We start from the raw sequence: 18,397 nt of genomic DNA on the forward strand, positions 1-18,397 counted from the left end.
TCTGAGTTTTGGCATTATTTTCTCTTTAATTATGTTGTAATTCTTGTAATTGACTCTTGATTGATGGGCCTTAAGGTGTGATTAAGTGTCTAGAATTCGATTGGAGTCATTAGAGTTAAAATTAGGTTGTAATTGAAGAAAAAAGTAAAGAAGGTCGAGCAATAGATACTGGCTTTTCAGTCACTGCCCTATACTCAATGCACAATGCCATACTCGATGCTCGATGGCATACTTGATGCTCATGCTCGATGGCATACTCGATGCACGATGCCATACTCAATGGTACTCGATGATATTTGCTCATATTTGATGCTCGATGGCATACTCGATGCTCAATGACATACTTGATGCTCGTTGGCATACTTGATGCTCATACTTGATGGCATACTCGATGCTTGATAGTACTCGAGTCCTCGACAACAGTGCCAAAAACTTGAGGTTGGACAAAGAGAGGGAAATATGCTTGTTTTATGTTATGTATTAATCTCCATGCGTCGGAGGACATGCGTTGGACTAGAAAATATGAAATATGCGTTAAGCTCGTATGTAATGATCTTGCGTTCCTATCATAAGTTTTCTTACTTTCTCGCCAAGTATAACGAGAACGCAAGTTTATCGAGATGATCCGAGGTCGAACACAGGGACTTGTAACTCAATAATGTTTTTGAAATGATGCGTTTGAGGCGATGAATAAAAGTAAAAAGACAGAAGTTAAAAGACTATGCACTACTCATAATCCTAACTAAACAGATTGAGCAATGGAAGTTTAACTATGAGAATTGGTAGAGATGCAACAACTGTTAACGCATAATAATGTTCATTATGTTAGGTCGCTCAAGTAATCCCAGCTCGCCACACTAACGCATCACACACCTCTTGGTGGCCAGCTGCATGCCTATATCTTAATAATGCATGGTTGCGTCGAGTACAAGATCGTGCCTATCTCTAGAAACAAGGCTTACTTTGCTTTAGTGTGTTCCACTACTTACCTTCTCGGGTAGTTAGTTGCGGCTAGTAAGCTCATAGACAAGTATTGCAATAGCTCATAGACAAGCGTTGCTTCAGCCTCACACCAAGTGAAGAAGACTAACTCATTATACTCGTGCAACGCACACCTCTCGGTGGGTTGCTACATGCGTCCTATCTCTAGGTTGCAGATTAAGTATGCGACTATCTTCGATACTTAACTAAATGATGAATGTAGATAATGATAAAGAAGAAGAAGATGATGAAGATGGTGTTGAAGAAACTAAGATATGCATTGATTACAAACTGTATTAATATCTTAAACTAAAATGTAATACAATACAGAGATAAGAGGAGAAATGGAAGGCTAGATGAAAACAATCTCTTGCTTTTCATCCGAAATGCGTCAAGGCTGCTGGTGGCGCTATGAATGGATGATGGAGAAGTCTCTCTCAAGCTCTATCTCCGGCTTAACTCCGGTCGTCACTCGGAATGGGTTGTGGAGGTGAAGAATCCTCAAAGAAAATCTTTTTCATGCTTTCACTTGTGATCACAAAGGCAGAAACTCGGATGCTTTGAAGATCCAAGGTGCTATTTATAGTGCTCAAACGCTGATAGCATGATGATGGCGTTCTGACTCAATGCTACCTTTGTCGCGGTATGGGCAATGTCAACATCACCTCATCTTGTTGATACTCCCAAGGTATGCGTTCAAGCTTGTTTCTCCTAAAGTGTCAACGCATTCCACCCACTTGGCAATCAATTTTCCATTACGATTATCACTGTGGATGCAACATTCCATGCGGCGAACTAGTCTTTATGAACCTTTGCATGTGGTTACTCTTGCGGCGGACTGCGGTTGACGCATGTGGTCAATCCCTGCAATGGCTGCAACAATAGACACCTCGATGCATAATAATGCATGATATAAGGTTAGTGAGTATTTCTGATGTTGATCGACGTAAGCTCACTTTTTCATATGAATTCTTAGTATTATTGACCCATATTCTTCTTATTAGCCCTCATAATTCTAAGTAAAAGGCTACAATAGCTTGTATTTCTACAAGCTATCAGTACACGATGGGTTTTTTCTCGGTTCAGTCCAATTTTGAGCATTGGATGTCCGGTTTGAGAGGTTCGGGTATGGTTCAAGGCGGTTCGAGCGATCCAGAAGTGTTTTGAAGCCAATTTTGGTTATTATTGTAATGATTACACCTTTGTTTGCTTGAGAATGCCAAAACTAAACCATATCAGTTTGTGTTTAATTATTTATGCATGTGATGTATGTTATAATTAAATCAATCTTGTATGTGCATATAGTATGTCATGTAGATTTAGAATCCCACCATAGGAAGCATGTTACATGCATTGAAAGTATGTTGTAAGATGTTATAATATATAGTATGCATGTTTAGGGTTTTTATTGTTTTAATATAAGTGTTATATTAAATCATGAGATATCTGATGTATGTTATGGATGCAAAAACATGTCTAAAGTTTTGTAAGTTATTATAAAATTGGGTTAGACATTAAAATTCATCACAAAGATAAGTTGCATACTCACGTAGGTTAACCACTTATTTTTAATAGTTAAAATAGGTTGTTTTATTATAAAACTTAGGTAACAAACTCAACCGATATATAATTTTGTCTAAGGCTGGAGGTATTTAAGTTGACGGTCTACGGAATACCTCCTACTTGGGGATTATGGCCAAATAATTGAGCATTATCAACTAGTTTTATGAGCAATATGTGAACGATGTGAGGTTTTAAAACTAGTTTATCATCTAGACATCGTAGGTTAAATCCAAATGTAAATGTTATACTTGGATAAATACCTAGACTTAGGTTGTTTAATTAGTCGGAACAAACCTACGTAAAAGAATAACCAAACATTTAGAACACTTCAACGGGAGATTAACAATATATTCGATATATCGTTTTTAGCTCTCACGTCCCCAAGAGTTCACACTGTGAGATCCATGCTTGGCTTGTTCCATTCAAAAAGTGTTTGCATGGGTCAATAAGAAGGTGAATGGGAGAAATAGTTCATAGTAAGTGGGTGAAGAAAATGTGTCAACATATCCACGGTCTCGTCCGTTAGTTTGAACCGTGAGATTCATATATTGTGTCTGTTGTCATTTTTAGGCAACACTAGCTAGTCGTTAATCGCAGTGATACCTTCGGAGAGTTGTAACATAGGATTCAGAACAACCTAAGCTTTAGAAATGAATAGGATCTTATAGTTCCGTCTTGAACATTGTCTTCCAATTTAGAGACATGTTTATACCATTCTATAAGATCTAAAAATGGCATAATTGCAATGAAATGAGTTTGAACAATCCAAGATCCTGCTTGGTAACCATTTGATTTTTAGCTTTTTTTTGTTTGAAAATTAAGCCTATAACACTCATTCCACCTCTAAATTTCATAGTTTGTTATCTAATTTTTACCAATATTTTAAAAAACCAAGCTAAAATTTGAAAACATACAAAAAAATAGTTTTTAAAAGCTTGTTTTTGGAATTTGGAATTTAGCTTAAAATTCAACTCTTGTACTTAAGAGTATGCTAACCGTTTTAAGATTAAGAGAAAATAGGCTTAATTTTCAAAAATAAAAAATGAAATGGTTATCCGAAAGTATTTTTGCTTCTCCAATTGTAAGCATGAGGGAGTAACTTGCTCATGTTGTAAATTGAGAGCTGCTCCTTAAATGACATATCAATCACCAATAGTCACCACATGAGCATTTTCCATCCTCAAACCGATGAAATCTGTTGTTATCTCTAACAATGAGAATCCTCCCCCAGCACTTGGACATGAACTTTATTGCAGCGTGAGAATCACCACAAACACGCAAATTCTTCATAACTCTTATAGGTCTTCCAGGTGGGAACATACTGAGTCCGAATGCAATGGCTAGCCTTTCACTGTGATACCGAATCGTCTCGCTTTTCTCCTCACCATCGACTACTCGCAGCACAAAACTCTTATCTGCAACATAGCCAACTTTCTCCATTTCCTCCTCCAACTCTTCCAGTTTCTTATAAATATCTTCCCATTTAGCATGAGATCTATCACCTGCAGTGAACGTGTGAACTTTGTTTCCCTCCTCAACCCAACTCAAACCAGTCTCCTTCTGCACTCCTCGGTCACGCAACATTTTCCTCATCCGGGCCGCTTCTTCATATCTTCCAGCAACAGCATATGCATTAGATAACAAAACGTGTAAACCTGAGCTAGTACTATTTAGTTCTAATACTCTATCAGCCACAAAAGCTGCCATTTCTGTATCTTTATGGATTCTACACCCTGTTAACAAAGCTCCCCAAACAGATTCAGTAGGTTGCATTGCCATTTCTTTGATCACAAACACAGCTTCCTGTAACTTTCTAGCTCGACCAAGCAAGTCCACCAAAGAGGCATAGTGCTGAGCTTCTGGTTCAATCCCATAATCTTTCATTAAATTGAAGTATTCTCGTCCCTTCTCGACCAATCCTGCATGGCTACAAGCATAAAGGATAGATAAAAAAAAATGAAGTTTGGTTTCATCCCCACACTTCCCATTTCTTCAAATAAACCAAACACTCTCTCTGTATGACCATGTTGACCGCAGCCTATCAGCATTGAATTCCACAGGCCAAGATTTCTGGTGGGTATCTCATCAAAAACTTGATAAGCCCCTTCTATAACCCCACACTTGGAATACAAAGAAATCAAAGCACTCTCAACAAAGCTCGAGGAATTAAAGCTAATCTTCAAGCACAATCCATGAATCTGCTTCCCCAATTCAAGAAGTGTGGAGCTGCTACAAACACGAATCACACTCGAGAATGTGAAGTCATTAACATCAACATCCTCAACCAAAGCTTGCTTGAACATGTCAATGCCTCAACACTCTCATCCAATTGAGCATACCCACAAATCATCCCACTCCAAGACACTACATTCCTCTCAAGCATTTCGTTGAACATATGACGAGCGTCCTCAATCTCTCCACATTTCGCATACATATCCACCAACGAATTTCCAACAAACAGATCACAATCAAATCCAGTTTTCACAACAAGACAATGTACAGATTTCCCAACATCACACCTACACAAAAACCCACAAGCCTTAGTGGCACTAGGATAAGTATGATCATCTGGGTGAATCCCAACATTCAACATTCGTCGAAAGAACTCAAGGGCAAGCAATGGGGCCTCAATTTGGGCAAAAGCAGAGATAACAGAGCTCCAAGTGGTGGAAGATTTCCTCGGGGCTTCATCAAACACCTGCAGAGAAAAAAGTGGCAATTGGGTTTTGGAGTATAAGTTAATTAGATGATGGGAAACGAGAGGAATGGTTTGTAATCCGAATTTGACGATGTGGGCATGGAGCTGGAGGCCTTTAACGAGTGAACGGTAATGGGTAAAGGAAAGAAGAAGGTTGCAAATTTGCCTGTAGTTTTGTTCAAAGCTGTTTTGATTGTGAGGGTTTTGTGAGGGTTTAATGGCGGTTGGAGTTGAGAGAAGGCGGTCACTCTGATGTTGAAGAAGCATTATAGTTTGGGAAAATTCTTTGTTTCACGATGATCCTTTTACATTGTCCAACTATGCTTCATTTTTCCATTTTATTGGCTAATGTGTTTTGTAAATTTTAATTAATGGGTTTTAAGTAAAACGTAACCTAGCAACTTCTATTTATGTATCAAGTTCTAAATTTCTTAATAAGTTCTACCTTTTGCTAACACAAAAGTCACTCAAATTGTAAGTGTTATTATAAAATTCTATCGACAAAAAAAAAGTAAGAGATCGAAATTCTTATCAGTGTTATAAGTTAAAAAAATTAACGTCGAATTTGAAAGTTGTGAACTTCAACCTAACCAAGTAGATAAAACTGAAGGAAATTGAACACGAGGATTTCTGTGAGCAGCGGAATAGATCATTCAAAATTACAATCATGTATGAATATTACAAATTACAGTCGTAAACAAAACATACAGTTATGCAATCAATATAGAAATTACAGCATGAAACTACAAATGAACAAGGAGAACAACTACGAACGTCTGTCGACTCGTCTCCACACTCCTTGCTCACGAACGCTCGAACACAACAACCTCGCACGCTCGAACAACACAACTGCAACATAGCACGAACGCTGCGCACTGGAACTCTGTGATCGCCTCGATCACGAACACTCTAGCAAGAACACAAACGGCCTCCACAGAACCTCGACGGTGTCGAGTTGAGTATGACACCACCAAGAAAGTTACCTTGGTATTCTCGGTGTGAGAATCCAGAGGGTGGACTCTGTGTGGACTTGGTATGAGGTAGACGAAGAAGGATTCAACAATCGTGTACACAATTGGGCAAGTGGGAGATGGTTGAAACCTATCGTATAGGTCGATGCCCAATCGTTTAGCAAAAGCTAAGCGATCGTCTAGCAAAAACTAAGCGATCATTTAGCTCATTGTATAGCAACGTGCCTGTCGCTTACAAACACTACACGATCGTTTACCTTTTTTCAAGCTGTCGTGTAGTAAATCCGTATTTACTTGACAAGCTCCGTGAGATTTTTTTTTTTTCAGAGAAAATCTCAAAATCAATTTTGACAAAAACTTACTAAAATTAGAAAAACAATTTTCCTTTTATCTCATGGTTACCATAAACCACCAATAACCTCCCACTCAATTGGTTATTAGAGAAAAAGATTTAATTATCCAATAATAAATATTATTATAAATGTAAATGATAACCAACTTGTCACACTATATTTATAACCTATAGTTTTAATATTTCATCTCATGAAACATATAAACCATATTTCTTTTTCTATTCCATGGTACTTAATGTAAAACTCATTTACATTAATCATCTACTAGATGTATCTCATATATCATACCGATTATATCATATATAATCAAAATACCTCTTGTCAATTTGAACATTTCAAATCAACACCAAGAACTGATCCTCAACTGAATCCATTGAGCTACTAAGGGAACTTTATGGACCTGTAGCTCGAAGCTCCAATGGTACGTGAATAACTGACTAAACTCTTTAGTCACAGGATCCACCATCCGTTAACTGCCAGACCCTCCACTAAAGACTGATAGCTGAACTCTCCTTACCACAGGTATATTATGTGTTCATCTTAACCAATCAACAATGCGACAGCCCTCCACAGATCACTCGTAAGTACAGTTGGGCCAATAACCATTATGCCCCTGTAGTTACATCTAACTCCTTAATTACCATTAATCCCTCTCATAAACATAAGTCATAGTCCTACTATGACTGAGTTCTCTCTTCCAAAGAGAAGTTGTGACTACTATATTCAAGCCCCGGAATCAACCCTTAAAGGAGAAATCTCTCTACTTATCCCTACTTCGGGAAATGAGTAAATTTCATCTTTTAGATTGAGTTTCCAACTCTTAGATCAGACAAGTCCCTAAAAAGGTAGGCATGATGAGTTGGAAATCTGGCCATTCTCACCCATACTAATCAAAGGACCGCCCTCAAAAGCAGAAGTTCCCAAAACACTTAGGATTGAGGTCGTGTCACCTATGGTCGTTTAGGTGAGATGTAAGTCTCTAGTATCAACAACATTATATACAGAGTCTAGTCATCTCGTGGTCCAGGTCTTATACAAACTCTTTGTATAGGATACCTCCGCTCGCACGCCTCCACATGAATGGTCAGAATCTAGCGTTTGTAGTCGTTTACAACACTTGCAAACCTCTACAAAGCAGGTCGTATCCGTAGATCAGGTATCCCACCTTAATCCTTATATTACAGACCTATTTAGGTTATCAATGATTCATTTGTATATCACATATACATGCTTAAGTTCACATAAGATAACCAAGGAGCTTCGTTTATTGGATATGAGTAAATGCCAGAATTAAATAACGATTATTTTATTCATCAAACAATGTGTATCTTTACAAAACAACGAGACTCCGGGAGAATTAGGACACCAATCCCAACAAAAACATCCATTATCATTTCAAGATAATTCGGTTTCTATTTTGTAATTGTTTATTCTAAACGTACACCTGAAAGTTACTATTATTAGAGCTCACTCTTTTTTGCTTTCTTGTGAAAAAAAAAAAACTATAGGAAAGCTCGTGCAACAATATTTGAGCTTCACATGTAACGTCATTTTTTTCTCAATAATAAAATATCTTCAACCCACGTACCTCCTTCGACTAGAGAAATTGACTTGCCTTTAACTAATGAAACCATCGAAAGGAGATCATATTCAACCATCATAAAACCAATGCTTAGAGGGTTATACGACGCCTTCTAACTTCTTATTATTATAAAATATTCCACATTTTTATCCAAATGTTGATTGTAGTCCCCATCCACCTTTGATCTTTGATTCTATTTTATATCCTTATGTTCTCTACTAGGCTTCCAATTTTTTAAGGTGTGTTTGGTTTAAGGAGTTAGGAAGTAGGAGTTGTGAACTCCACTCCTTGTTTGCCCCAAGGAGTTTGTGGGTCTCACTACTAAAAAATATCAATTTTATATCATATCAAGTTTTTATATTGTGGGCCCATGAGTTCATAGCTCCATAAAGTTCATAACTCATTGAGTTCACAACTCTATAAAGTTCATAACTTATTGAGTTTACTATTCCACTTCTTGTCCCAAACACCTACTTAGAGGCAAACTAGTTTGATTTTTTTTTTCTTTTTTTGCTCTCAACTATGAAATATATTTAAGGAAGTTGTTACAATGTAGTTGACAGTTTTACATAATTGAATGTTGGAGAAAAACTAAAATTTTTGGTTTCACAATGCATTTTTTAGTAGGTTTCACTATGCATTTGATAGTTTAGGGTCTGTTTGGTAATGTTCTCGTTTCCTATTTTCCCTTATTTGTTTCTTGTTTCCTGTTTCATCTTTTTTGAGAACAAGAAACAATAATATGCTTGATAAATATTCTTGTTCCCCGTTTCTTAAAAAAAGAAATAGAAACAAAAACTTGTTTTATAACTATCTTTTTGTTTATTTTTTCTTTTTGTTAACAATATAATACAAAAAAGAAGCTATGTCATTGATCAAACATCGAAAAAGATATTATATCAAAAGTTTATGTCATCTAATATAAGTAAGTATCAATAACAACTAAATATAATAACAAAGTTGTATCTATCCTTCATATGTTGCCCAAATTTAATTAGCACTATCATCTCTAACTCAAGCTATTTGTCTTAAATGATGTCGAGTCAAAACTAACTCAATTCTATTATTATGTAAATGTCGTGGTTGTAAAATATTAAAGTTAAGTTAAATAAATGTCTTAGTCAGCAAAATTTATATATTGTAAAATTCTACTTGGTTTCAGATATTCTAAAAATATTATAATTAAAATAATATATATAAACATGATATTGTAAAAATTAATACTCAAAAGTTGAAATATTAAAAAAAAAAAACAATACACATATCGAAAATTAAAATAATATATAAATCTAAATATTGGAGAATTTTAAAATCCAAGATTGAAATAAAATATAAATATAGCACAATTACTTTTATAAATAGCAAAAATAATAAATAAATAAATATAATATAAAAGATGGAAATAAATATATAAGAAAAAAAATAAAAATAAAAGTGTACATCTTGGGAGTTGAAATTGGAAATATAAAAAAAAAAGTGTATATATGTTAAAAAATAAAATAGTATATAAATCTAATAAAATTCAAAATTAAAATAAAATATAAATATAGTAGAATTATTTTTGTAAATAGTAAAATAAATAAATAAAATATAAAAGATGGAAATAAATATATATATAAAAAAACAAAATATAAGTGTTCAATTTACGGGTGTTTGGGACAAAGAGTTGGTTATTATAGTTGTAAGCTACTACAATTGAGTTATAATAGGTTGTGTTTGAGGTGTAGATTATTTTTAGTATGTATTTGAGGTGTAAACTATTTTAGTTTGAGAAGGAAATAGTAAATATTTTAGCAAAAAATAAAAAATGATGAAGATAAAATAGTACAAACTATAGTAAATTGTAAATATTGTAGCAAATGGGGAGTTGAATTAGTGTTGATGGTAGCTAATTGAAAAATACAAAATAATATTTATTGTAGCAAAAGTAATTATTATAGTCTTAAGATAGTTCTCACTTAAAATACATTTCAAGAGGTGAAAGAATAGTTTAAGTATGCATGACTACCCATCGACCAAGGATAAGTTTTGATAAATAAAGAAAACAATATTATATAAAATAGAAATAAAAACTACTTTTTATAGTTTCCCAAATTTGGTCTCACTTTTAGAAATATTTCTCTTATTCTAAAAACAAGAAACGATAACTATTATCAAATAAGCCATTTAAAAAAAATAAAAAATAAAAACAAAAAATAGGAAACGAAAATCGACCTTTAAAAATTAACGCTATAATTTTATCTCAAATGTAATACTAAAATAAAAAAATAAAATAAAATATAAAAACTCCCCCACAAAATTTTAAGGAAAATTATTTCAAATGGTAAAACTGTTGAAAGTATTTATAGGATATAGCAAAATTTTAGAACTATCAATGATAGTCATTAATAGATCATTGATAGATACTCTATTAGTGTCCGAGTGTCTATTATGAATAGTTATAAAATTTTACTATATTTGGTAAGTATTTTAATATATTTTTCTATATTTAAAACAATCTCAATTTTAAAATTGGAAAGTTTTTATAAATAAAAAAATTCCAAAAATATTTACGCTTTATGGCTTTTGAATTTTTTTTGCGTGTAAATATTTTTAAATATTTTTTTATATTTAAAAAGATCCATTAAACTAAACTAAAACTTCTTCGCTGAACCTGTCGTTCCTTGGAATCTTCACGTCATCTCCAAATTCCTCTGTTATTGACCCACTGTTTTGTAAATCGTTCGTTTTTCTAACGTCGACGGCTCATTAAGGTTGCCGAACACTCAAAATGATCGTGTTTATTGCCTGTTGATGCTCTTTCTTGTGGCACTAGCTTTTGATTCTGCATTTTCTAGGGGTAATTTTAGTTAAATAGACCCCTTATACTTCACAGCTTCATTTGTATATATTGCGATTGCCGTAAATTTGTTGAATTCTTGCAGTTCGTGTATTGATTCCAAATGGAGAATGTAACTGAATCTGCTTCTAGCTCAGCTCTTGCTTGGCGTTGGACCATCGAAGCCCTTGCATGTTTCGAGGAAGTGAAACCATCTTTATTACATGGTATTTCACTCTCAATTCTCTAGTTGCTTTAGATTTATTATTATTATTTTTGTATGTGTTAATTGTCTAAGTCGGTGTTTTCTTTTTTTATAGATGTAATTGACAAAGCTTCAGAGTTATTTGATGGTACAAGAAAGAATGCTGAGGAGATGGTTGCTTTGAAATGCTTGGAGGGTTTGTTTGGTCCTTTGAATGATATTGGAGAAAATGGACCTCCTGCTCAAGAATCAAAAGTTATGTTTGATTCATCTGAGAGTTGTGAAAATGTTGTTAAACGCATATATAAGGAGGTAATACTCTTTAAAAAACTTTTTATTAGATTTCTTAATTTCCAAGCCTTATAGTGCAATGTGTTTTTTAAGTGAACTTGGCCTGATTTTATCTCCGCATCAGAAAAACACTTTCTGGCTTTCTAGAATTGGGTATGCATTGAAATAGAATTTTTCTTTTTGCTTGTGTCAGACTCCAGAATCTGCCTTAAGAGTGGCTGGACCAGATATGTTAAAATGGGATGTTAAGCCCTTCATTGACCAAAAAAATGCATCCATGCGTTGCACATTACATCAGGTGAAGAGAATTCAAGACTCGTCACTAATTTATTTGCTTCCATCCTCCTTCTTTTGTATGGTCATTTATAAAATGGTCGTTTTGTTTCTCTTTGAACAGCTGAAAGATTCAATTCTCGATGGTACGCATCCTTATGCTGATTTCTTAATACAGAAGAGTGGGTTGACGCCCATAAATAAGAGGGATAACATTTCTCTGAATAATGAGGATCATATCAAGCTCAGCAGGAGACTCGATGATAGCTCCTCTAGTCCTCAGGGTAAAAAAGAAGAGGGTAAAGGAAGCCCTCTACTTGACGATGAAATAAGAATATCACTGGTGAACCCATCTAGCTCTAGTTTATTACCTTCTAAAAGGAGTGCCGTTGACTTTACATCTGAAGATGAGGCTAGACAGTTACCTGGTTGTGATGATGGTTTCATAAATGTTAAGAAGCTTAAGCATCATTCTGCACGTACTTTGTATTCAGGACAGGAAGTGGCTTCTTCACATGGAACAGAGCTGGTTGAAGATTCATCTGAGAGAAGTGGGCCACAAATTGAGAGAGATGATACCAATCACTTAGATGGACATCAGATAACTTTGGTGGGAGACAAACTTGTAGAGGAGGAGCATTTTGGGTCAAAGAAGTCTGGACAGTGTACCGCTACTGATGAATTGCATGAATCAGATATTCCTTATACTGTGTTGGCTAGTACACAAGATGGTGAAATGCTTGAAGTTGTCAGTACCGAGAAAGTGGGAGATGGAAAGGAGCTGCCTTTTGAACCAAAAGCATCTAATCATTCTCCCGCTGAAGGCCCTAATAATTCCAAGTGTGACTCTGGACACGATTATCATGTAAATGAAATGATTACTGTGTCTCATAGTGGATTCCTGTCAACGACTGTTGCTACCAATATTGATGTTGGCATGAATCCTGATGAGAAAGAGAAAGATATATTAAGTGACAGTGATGGATATCACGAAACGATAGATATTGCCATGAGAAAAAAAGAATTTCTTAGTTCTCAGTGTATGGTCGATCGTGATTCTTTTCTATTAGCTGACAGGAGAGAGATAACAGTTTGTGTGAAATGTAATGAAGGCGGTCAGTTGCTGTCTTGCAATATCAGTGATTGTCCTTTGGTGGTTCATGCCAAGTGCTTGGGTTCCTCAGCTAGGATGAATGACGAAGGCAACTTTTGTTGTCCTTTCTGCTTGTATTCACTTGCTATATCAAAATACCTTGAAGCTAAGAAGCACGCTGCATTGGCAAAAAAGAATGTTGCTGCTTTCCTTTCTTGTTTTGCTTTGGAACGTCAGTCAATAGATATTGAAGAGGTATTGCAACAAAAAGATCTTGATCCTTCACGGAGAGCTGGAGTTGAGGATGTTGCTAAAATTTCTGAAGATGTGGACTTGGAAAATAAAGAGAATGAAGTTACTCTAGATGGAGAACATGTAAATGAAGATGTTGACCGTCAATCCATTACAGATACTGAGCGAATAATAGAGTTGTCAAAGCCAATGCATACTGCCAATTCCAATCATAGAGAAAATGAGTCGAGTCTTTTGAGAGTAGCACCTGATGTTTTATCAGGTGAGAAAGATGATAATGAATTGGTGGACCGAGAGTGTCCAGGAAACACTGCAGCAGAATTGGTAGACCAAGAATGTCATGGAAATACAGTAGCGGAATTGGTGGACCAAGAGTGTCAAGGCAAAGAAAATACAGTAGCCGGATTGGTGGACCCAGAGTGTCAAGGCAAAGACAATACAGTAGCTGAATTGGTGGACCAAGAGTGTCAAGGCAAAGACAATACAGTAGCTGAATTGGTGGACCAAGAGTGTCAAGGCAATGTTGCAGAACTGAAAGATGGTCAAAAAGCCACAGAGCAGCATGAGATTTACAAAATTCTCCACAAAGATCGTGGGCCGATTGAACCAGCAGATATGGAAGATGATTTACAGTACCAAACTGATGACAATGAAGACGAAGCTGCTTGTGCAATTATCACTGAAGGAGAAAAATCTTCTGATGATGGCAATGATGACTCTATTATTTCTAGATACTCCATAAGATTTCGACAGAAATACCATCAGTTAGTTTCTTCATACTTATGTAGTAGTTAGTTACTATTTTCTATTACCCTTCATTGTCGTTTTGGTTTTGGATACTATGTAATTTTCAAGTATGGAACAATTGTAGTAACCAGAAGACTAGAGTCCACAATAAAGTAGTGGGATTAAAATTATCATGCTCTACACCTTGCTTCTTAGAAGTGAGGTGCCCTCATTGAATTGTGTGTGCCTCAGCACCTCATATTGATTAATTTTTAATCATTTTCTAAAGAAATTAAAATTTTCTTATATGCGCTTCACGCTTAAGTTCCGGGGGTTATTTTGCTTTAGTGCTCATCGAATTTAACAAACACTAATGCTGAACCCTGTTTTGTTTGCAGTACAAGTTCAGAAACTCATCCATCAAGACGGAAGAAACTGCCCTGGACAGCTGAGGAGGAGGAGGCAGTATTGGTAGTCATCTTTTATCCATTACTTTGATTTAAAATAAAGATTGTATGGTAAAAATGATGTCCATACGTTTGCTAAGTGGTTTTGATCGTGACTGATTTCATATTACCTCTGTGTAACATAATCAAATATTTTATTTTTGTTCGCTTTCATGTGTACATAAGAATTAAAAGACAAAGAAGTTGTCCACCGGTGTTTTCTATGTTCTTTTTTTTTCATGTTTCTCATTTTTATTTTTGGATTGCAAGTTTCTTGCATGTCATTGTACTCATTTAAGAGTTACTTGTATCTCTGCAGGAGGGAGTTCGAAAATTCTCTAGCTCTGTTGACAGAAGTCCAACCATACCGTGGAAAAAGATTTTAGAATTTGGTAGTAGTGTGTTTAGATCTTAAAGATAAATGGAGGAACATGTCCAGAAGTCCAAAGTTTAAATGAAAGTGCTGTCATTCCGGTCAGTTTTCCATAATTATTTAATAGTTTTACATTTTCATCTGCCCTTGACAGCTGATACCAGTGAGACAAAATAAGTTCTTGTTTCTAAAGGTTTCCACTTGATTTTGTAAGCAATTGATTTTCTCAAAGTTTAAGTTATTTACTTATAGTTGCAAACTTAATATAATTTGACTAGTCAAAAGATGTCAAAGAGAAAAAGACAACAAAATTTGAGAATGGTTTGAGTCTTCGCAGTCTGTGGTTTCATATCTTTGTTTTTGGTTGCAAGTGAAGGGTTTGCTTCTTCCAAGCTCAGCTTTGGCTTTCTATTCTCATTTTGGAATGATAATTGGCTGGTTTTTTCAACTCTTAGCCTGAGTCTCCCTTGGTTATTTGGAGTTGCTTATTTGTCTTTGGTTTCGGTTGCATTTCTTTGTTTGGAGATCCTATCCTATGCCATGGACATATATTTTATTTTAGAAGGCCTTAAAGATGCAGATTTGTGCATTTTCAGCAGCTGCTTCACGATTAAAGAAGTTTAAAGCTGGGGGTTCTTGCTGTTTTAAATTGTTGGTAGTTGGAGTCGTTTGGGAAACTTTTTGTTCTATCTCTAAGATTTTTGTATTTTCTCTATTCAAGTTGTAGTTTTGGGCGGGTTTTTTTCTTTTTTGCTTAATTATTTACATTTGGATGTATTTGCTCTCATTTTGGTTGTTTTTCATCTATTCTCGAAATTTCTATCTTTTTTTATATCAATGAAAAGTTTTGTTTCCATTAAAAAGAAACTGACATATTTACTTTTTTGAGCCATTAAGAAATCTAATCATTGTTTATTCCCTTTTCAACTATGAGCTTTGTTCATATTCTTATTTTAAAGTCTAAATCCTATATCTGCACAAAGAAGTCCTTAATGCCATGGAATCCCAACTCTTGTGATCCCATATTCTTTCACATCCTATATGCATCTAAGTCCAAATTTAAGTCTTTTAGTTTTCTAGCTGGGTTGGATTATTTGACCTAATATACTACTATGGCTTTTTCTTGCCCAAAGAAACGAACATTTTATAAGTTACCTATTGAACATTTTGTACTTTAAGGATGTGGACCAAGTTAAAAACCCTTGATGGATTTGTGATGTGCTGTGGGTTCTGTGTTCGTCTCTTCTTTTGCTTGTTTCCCTTCTCCCCCCCCCCCAGTGAATAGTATTCTAGTTTTTTACACAAGTCTAACAGCCACTATTTCAAAAGACCCCAAGTCTCTCAAATATGACCAAAATAGTTACTTCTTCAAGTTTTCGTAGTTGACTGCACCAAATTTGCATTACAGTTTAGCTACCAACATATCTCAAAGGAGTTTCAGTGAATATTTCACAACAAAAGGGAGTTTCAGTGGATGATTTCACAATCATCTGGTAGGGTGGATTTTTGGCTTTACTTTGATTTAGAGCTTTGACTTCAGAAAAAATGCACTAGAATCACAAGAAAGATAACATGACGTGGTTTGCAACTTGTCAGAAGTCATTTTGAGGATGTTTAATAATGTATTCAGCAGTTGGATTAGTATATTGAATGGTTTTTTGACTTTGAAGTAGTAGGATGTATAGTTTTAACTAAACATATTTTAGATACATTATGATATTTTGTTCTGATGTGAGTTATGGCTTGAGATCAGGACCATTTAATGAGAAGGAGATTGATTCCATTCCATTGCAGCAATTCAAACTTCCACAGGAGGGAGAGAAAAGAAGAGAGAAGGAAACATGAGCATGAGCATGAGCATGGGATAAAGATGAAGAGGAGAGTCTCAAGAATCATGGCACAAAGACATGTGAAAAAGAAGAGCCCGTGAACTTCAAAAATGAAACTGAGGTGACTCTCTCCACTCCTCACTACTTCACTCTTCTTCTACTCACTTAGATTTCTCCAATATAGAATCCAATGAACACCTCTCTCATACTTCATTTAATTTTCTCTTACCTTTTCTCTCTCTTTATTATTGTTTGTTTGTGATCTATTTCACTTCTCTTCTCTTATCTGTACTAGCATTAGTCCAGATCTTTGGGTTGCAAATTCCGTATTACATTTGGCACAATGGGAAGTATGGGAATATTGACCCAGCTTTAAAAGGTTAAATTAGCGTCACTTCAAAAACAAGGAAATGCCTTTTTGGTTCTTTTAGTTTTGAGTATGATTTTTATTTTGTCTGTACTCTTACTCTTGAGTTTTGAATTCATTTTTTCTAGATTTCAAAAAGTTACATTTTAACTTTGAGTTTTGACTTTGGTTTTCATCTGATCATATGTTTCAATACCGTACACTTTTACCCTTGAGTTTTCATTCATTTTCTAATTAAACATTTTTCACAACATAATTGTTTTAAAATGATCTATTGAAAATAAACACCAACAATCAATAGTTAAGTATTAGTGAAAACTCAAAAGGATAAAAATTACAAATTCTTGAAACTTAGAAATATTTTGGAACTTGGATATTGAATAGAAGCTAAACTTTAAACTCAAAACTCCTGATGAAATAATAGAAATTAGTTTTGACCATAAAAGATTTTTTAAATAATAACAAATTAAACTTTATGCCCAAAATATTTTAAGAGCACACCACCTAACAAAACCTATCTACATTTTCTCCTTTTCCTCCTTTGAGACCTTTTCCCTTTTGAGATGTTATAAAAATGAATATGTCAACGTCTTTAAACTTTATCTGATGAGGCGGAGGATTGCATTTCCAATATTTTGGGAGATCCGTTTCTTTGAAGCCATGAAACATAGATACAAATACAGATATCAGATACGGATACGACGATACGTCAATTTCTAAAATATTAGGACATTGATACGTTGGAGATACGTTTTCTTTTTCTTAAAAAAATCTAAGATATAGATAAATTTAGCATGCTATATGACAATAGTACAAAATACAATAAATACAATACAACAGGCAACATCGAAGATGTTGAAGGAAAATAGTATGAAGATAAACGAAAAATTTCTTCACTAAATTGTTGAAAATATTCAAGTGGGTTATATTTTAACATGAAGATGAAGATTATATGATTCTAGGGTTTGGTCTTTTATTTGTATTTTTTTTTTTAAAATTTTAGTTTTTTACTCAAGTATTGAACTTTTTAAATAGGTTGTTTAGTTTTAGATTGTAAAAGATTAACTGAGTTGCTTATCTTTTTTTGTTCTGATGTGTACCTTAAGGCCCTTTTTTCCCCTTTATTTTTGTAAATTAACATTTCAAAAGGTGGTGAAATTTCAACCATTGGTTATAGATGTTAGTAAAGTATTGATTGATTGAATTATGTGTAAGTTGCTTGATCAATTGAGTTATATATGCTCAAGGCGGTGAGGGTGATTACTAATAAGGGGCTACATAGTAGATATTCTAATTAAATTGTACAATCTCAAATTCCCATGAATAGTATACAAAATTAAAGAAAAATTATATCGCAAGGGTACAAAAAAACCTCTAACTTCAAAAGGAGTAGGGTATATGTTCAAATTATCTTCATGTTGGATGTTGGATTTTTTTTTTTTCAATAAGGAAAAAGTTCTAATAAAAAATGGTATGCCAATTAAATTTATACGATATTTAATTTAGATTAAAAGAAATTGATACAATGAAATATGTGATAAAAATAAAGTAACTAGTTTAATCTAAAAAAGAATAG

At 34.4% G+C, this 18,397-nt stretch overlaps 1 protein-coding gene and 1 pseudogene across 3 annotated transcripts; one reads left to right on the plus strand and one right to left on the minus strand.

Annotated features, from left to right (window-relative positions):
- Positions 1–3,505: 3,505 nt before the first annotated feature.
- Positions 3,506–5,531, minus strand: LOC120090843 (putative pentatricopeptide repeat-containing protein At5g52630 pseudogene; annotated as a pseudogene).
- Positions 5,532–10,770: 5,239 nt separating this feature from the next.
- LOC120090944 (uncharacterized) lies at positions 10,771–16,971 on the plus strand. 3 transcript variants are annotated; one of them, XM_090307430.1, is made up of 9 exons: positions 10,774–10,987; positions 11,073–11,193; positions 11,287–11,483; positions 11,656–11,760; positions 11,860–13,844; positions 14,205–14,277; positions 14,572–14,726; positions 16,034–16,118; positions 16,420–16,959. In XM_090307430.1, the coding sequence occupies exons 2-7, from the start codon at positions 11,091–11,093 to the stop codon at positions 14,665–14,667; spliced, it is 2,559 nt and encodes an 852-aa protein (XP_090163556.1). In that variant the 5' UTR covers positions 10,774–10,987; positions 11,073–11,090; the 3' UTR covers positions 14,668–14,726; positions 16,034–16,118; positions 16,420–16,959. The 3 variants fall into 3 exon arrangements, with proteins under 3 accessions (XP_090163554.1, XP_090163556.1, XP_090163555.1); XM_090307428.1 differs by lacking the exon at positions 16,034–16,118 and having other exon boundaries at positions 10,771–10,987; positions 16,379–16,971; XM_090307429.1 differs by lacking the exon at positions 16,034–16,118 and having other exon boundaries at positions 16,420–16,971.
- The last annotated feature ends 1,426 nt before the right edge of the window (positions 16,972–18,397 follow it).

The sequence above is a fragment of the Benincasa hispida genome, chromosome 11 (genome assembly GCF_027475165.1).
Source record: "Benincasa hispida cultivar pf3 chromosome 11, pf3_genome.v1.1, whole genome shotgun sequence".
Classification (NCBI taxonomy): domain Eukaryota; kingdom Viridiplantae; phylum Streptophyta; class Magnoliopsida; order Cucurbitales; family Cucurbitaceae; genus Benincasa; species Benincasa hispida.

What these genes read in the sequence shown, in the direction of transcription:
- LOC120090944 (XM_090307428.1), top strand. Translation starts at nt 11,091, where the DNA reads ATGGAGAATGTAACTGAATCTGCTTCTAGCTCAGCTCTTGCTTGGCGT. An exon ending in TTTCGACAGAAATACCATCA is followed by an intron (nt 13,845 to 14,204) that starts GTTAGTTTCTTC and finishes TTTTGTTTGCAG; the next exon opens with TACAAGTTCAGAAACTCATC. An exon ending in AGGAGGAGGAGGCAGTATTG is followed by an intron (nt 14,278 to 14,571) that starts GTAGTCATCTTT and finishes GTATCTCTGCAG; the next exon opens with GAGGGAGTTCGAAAATTCTC.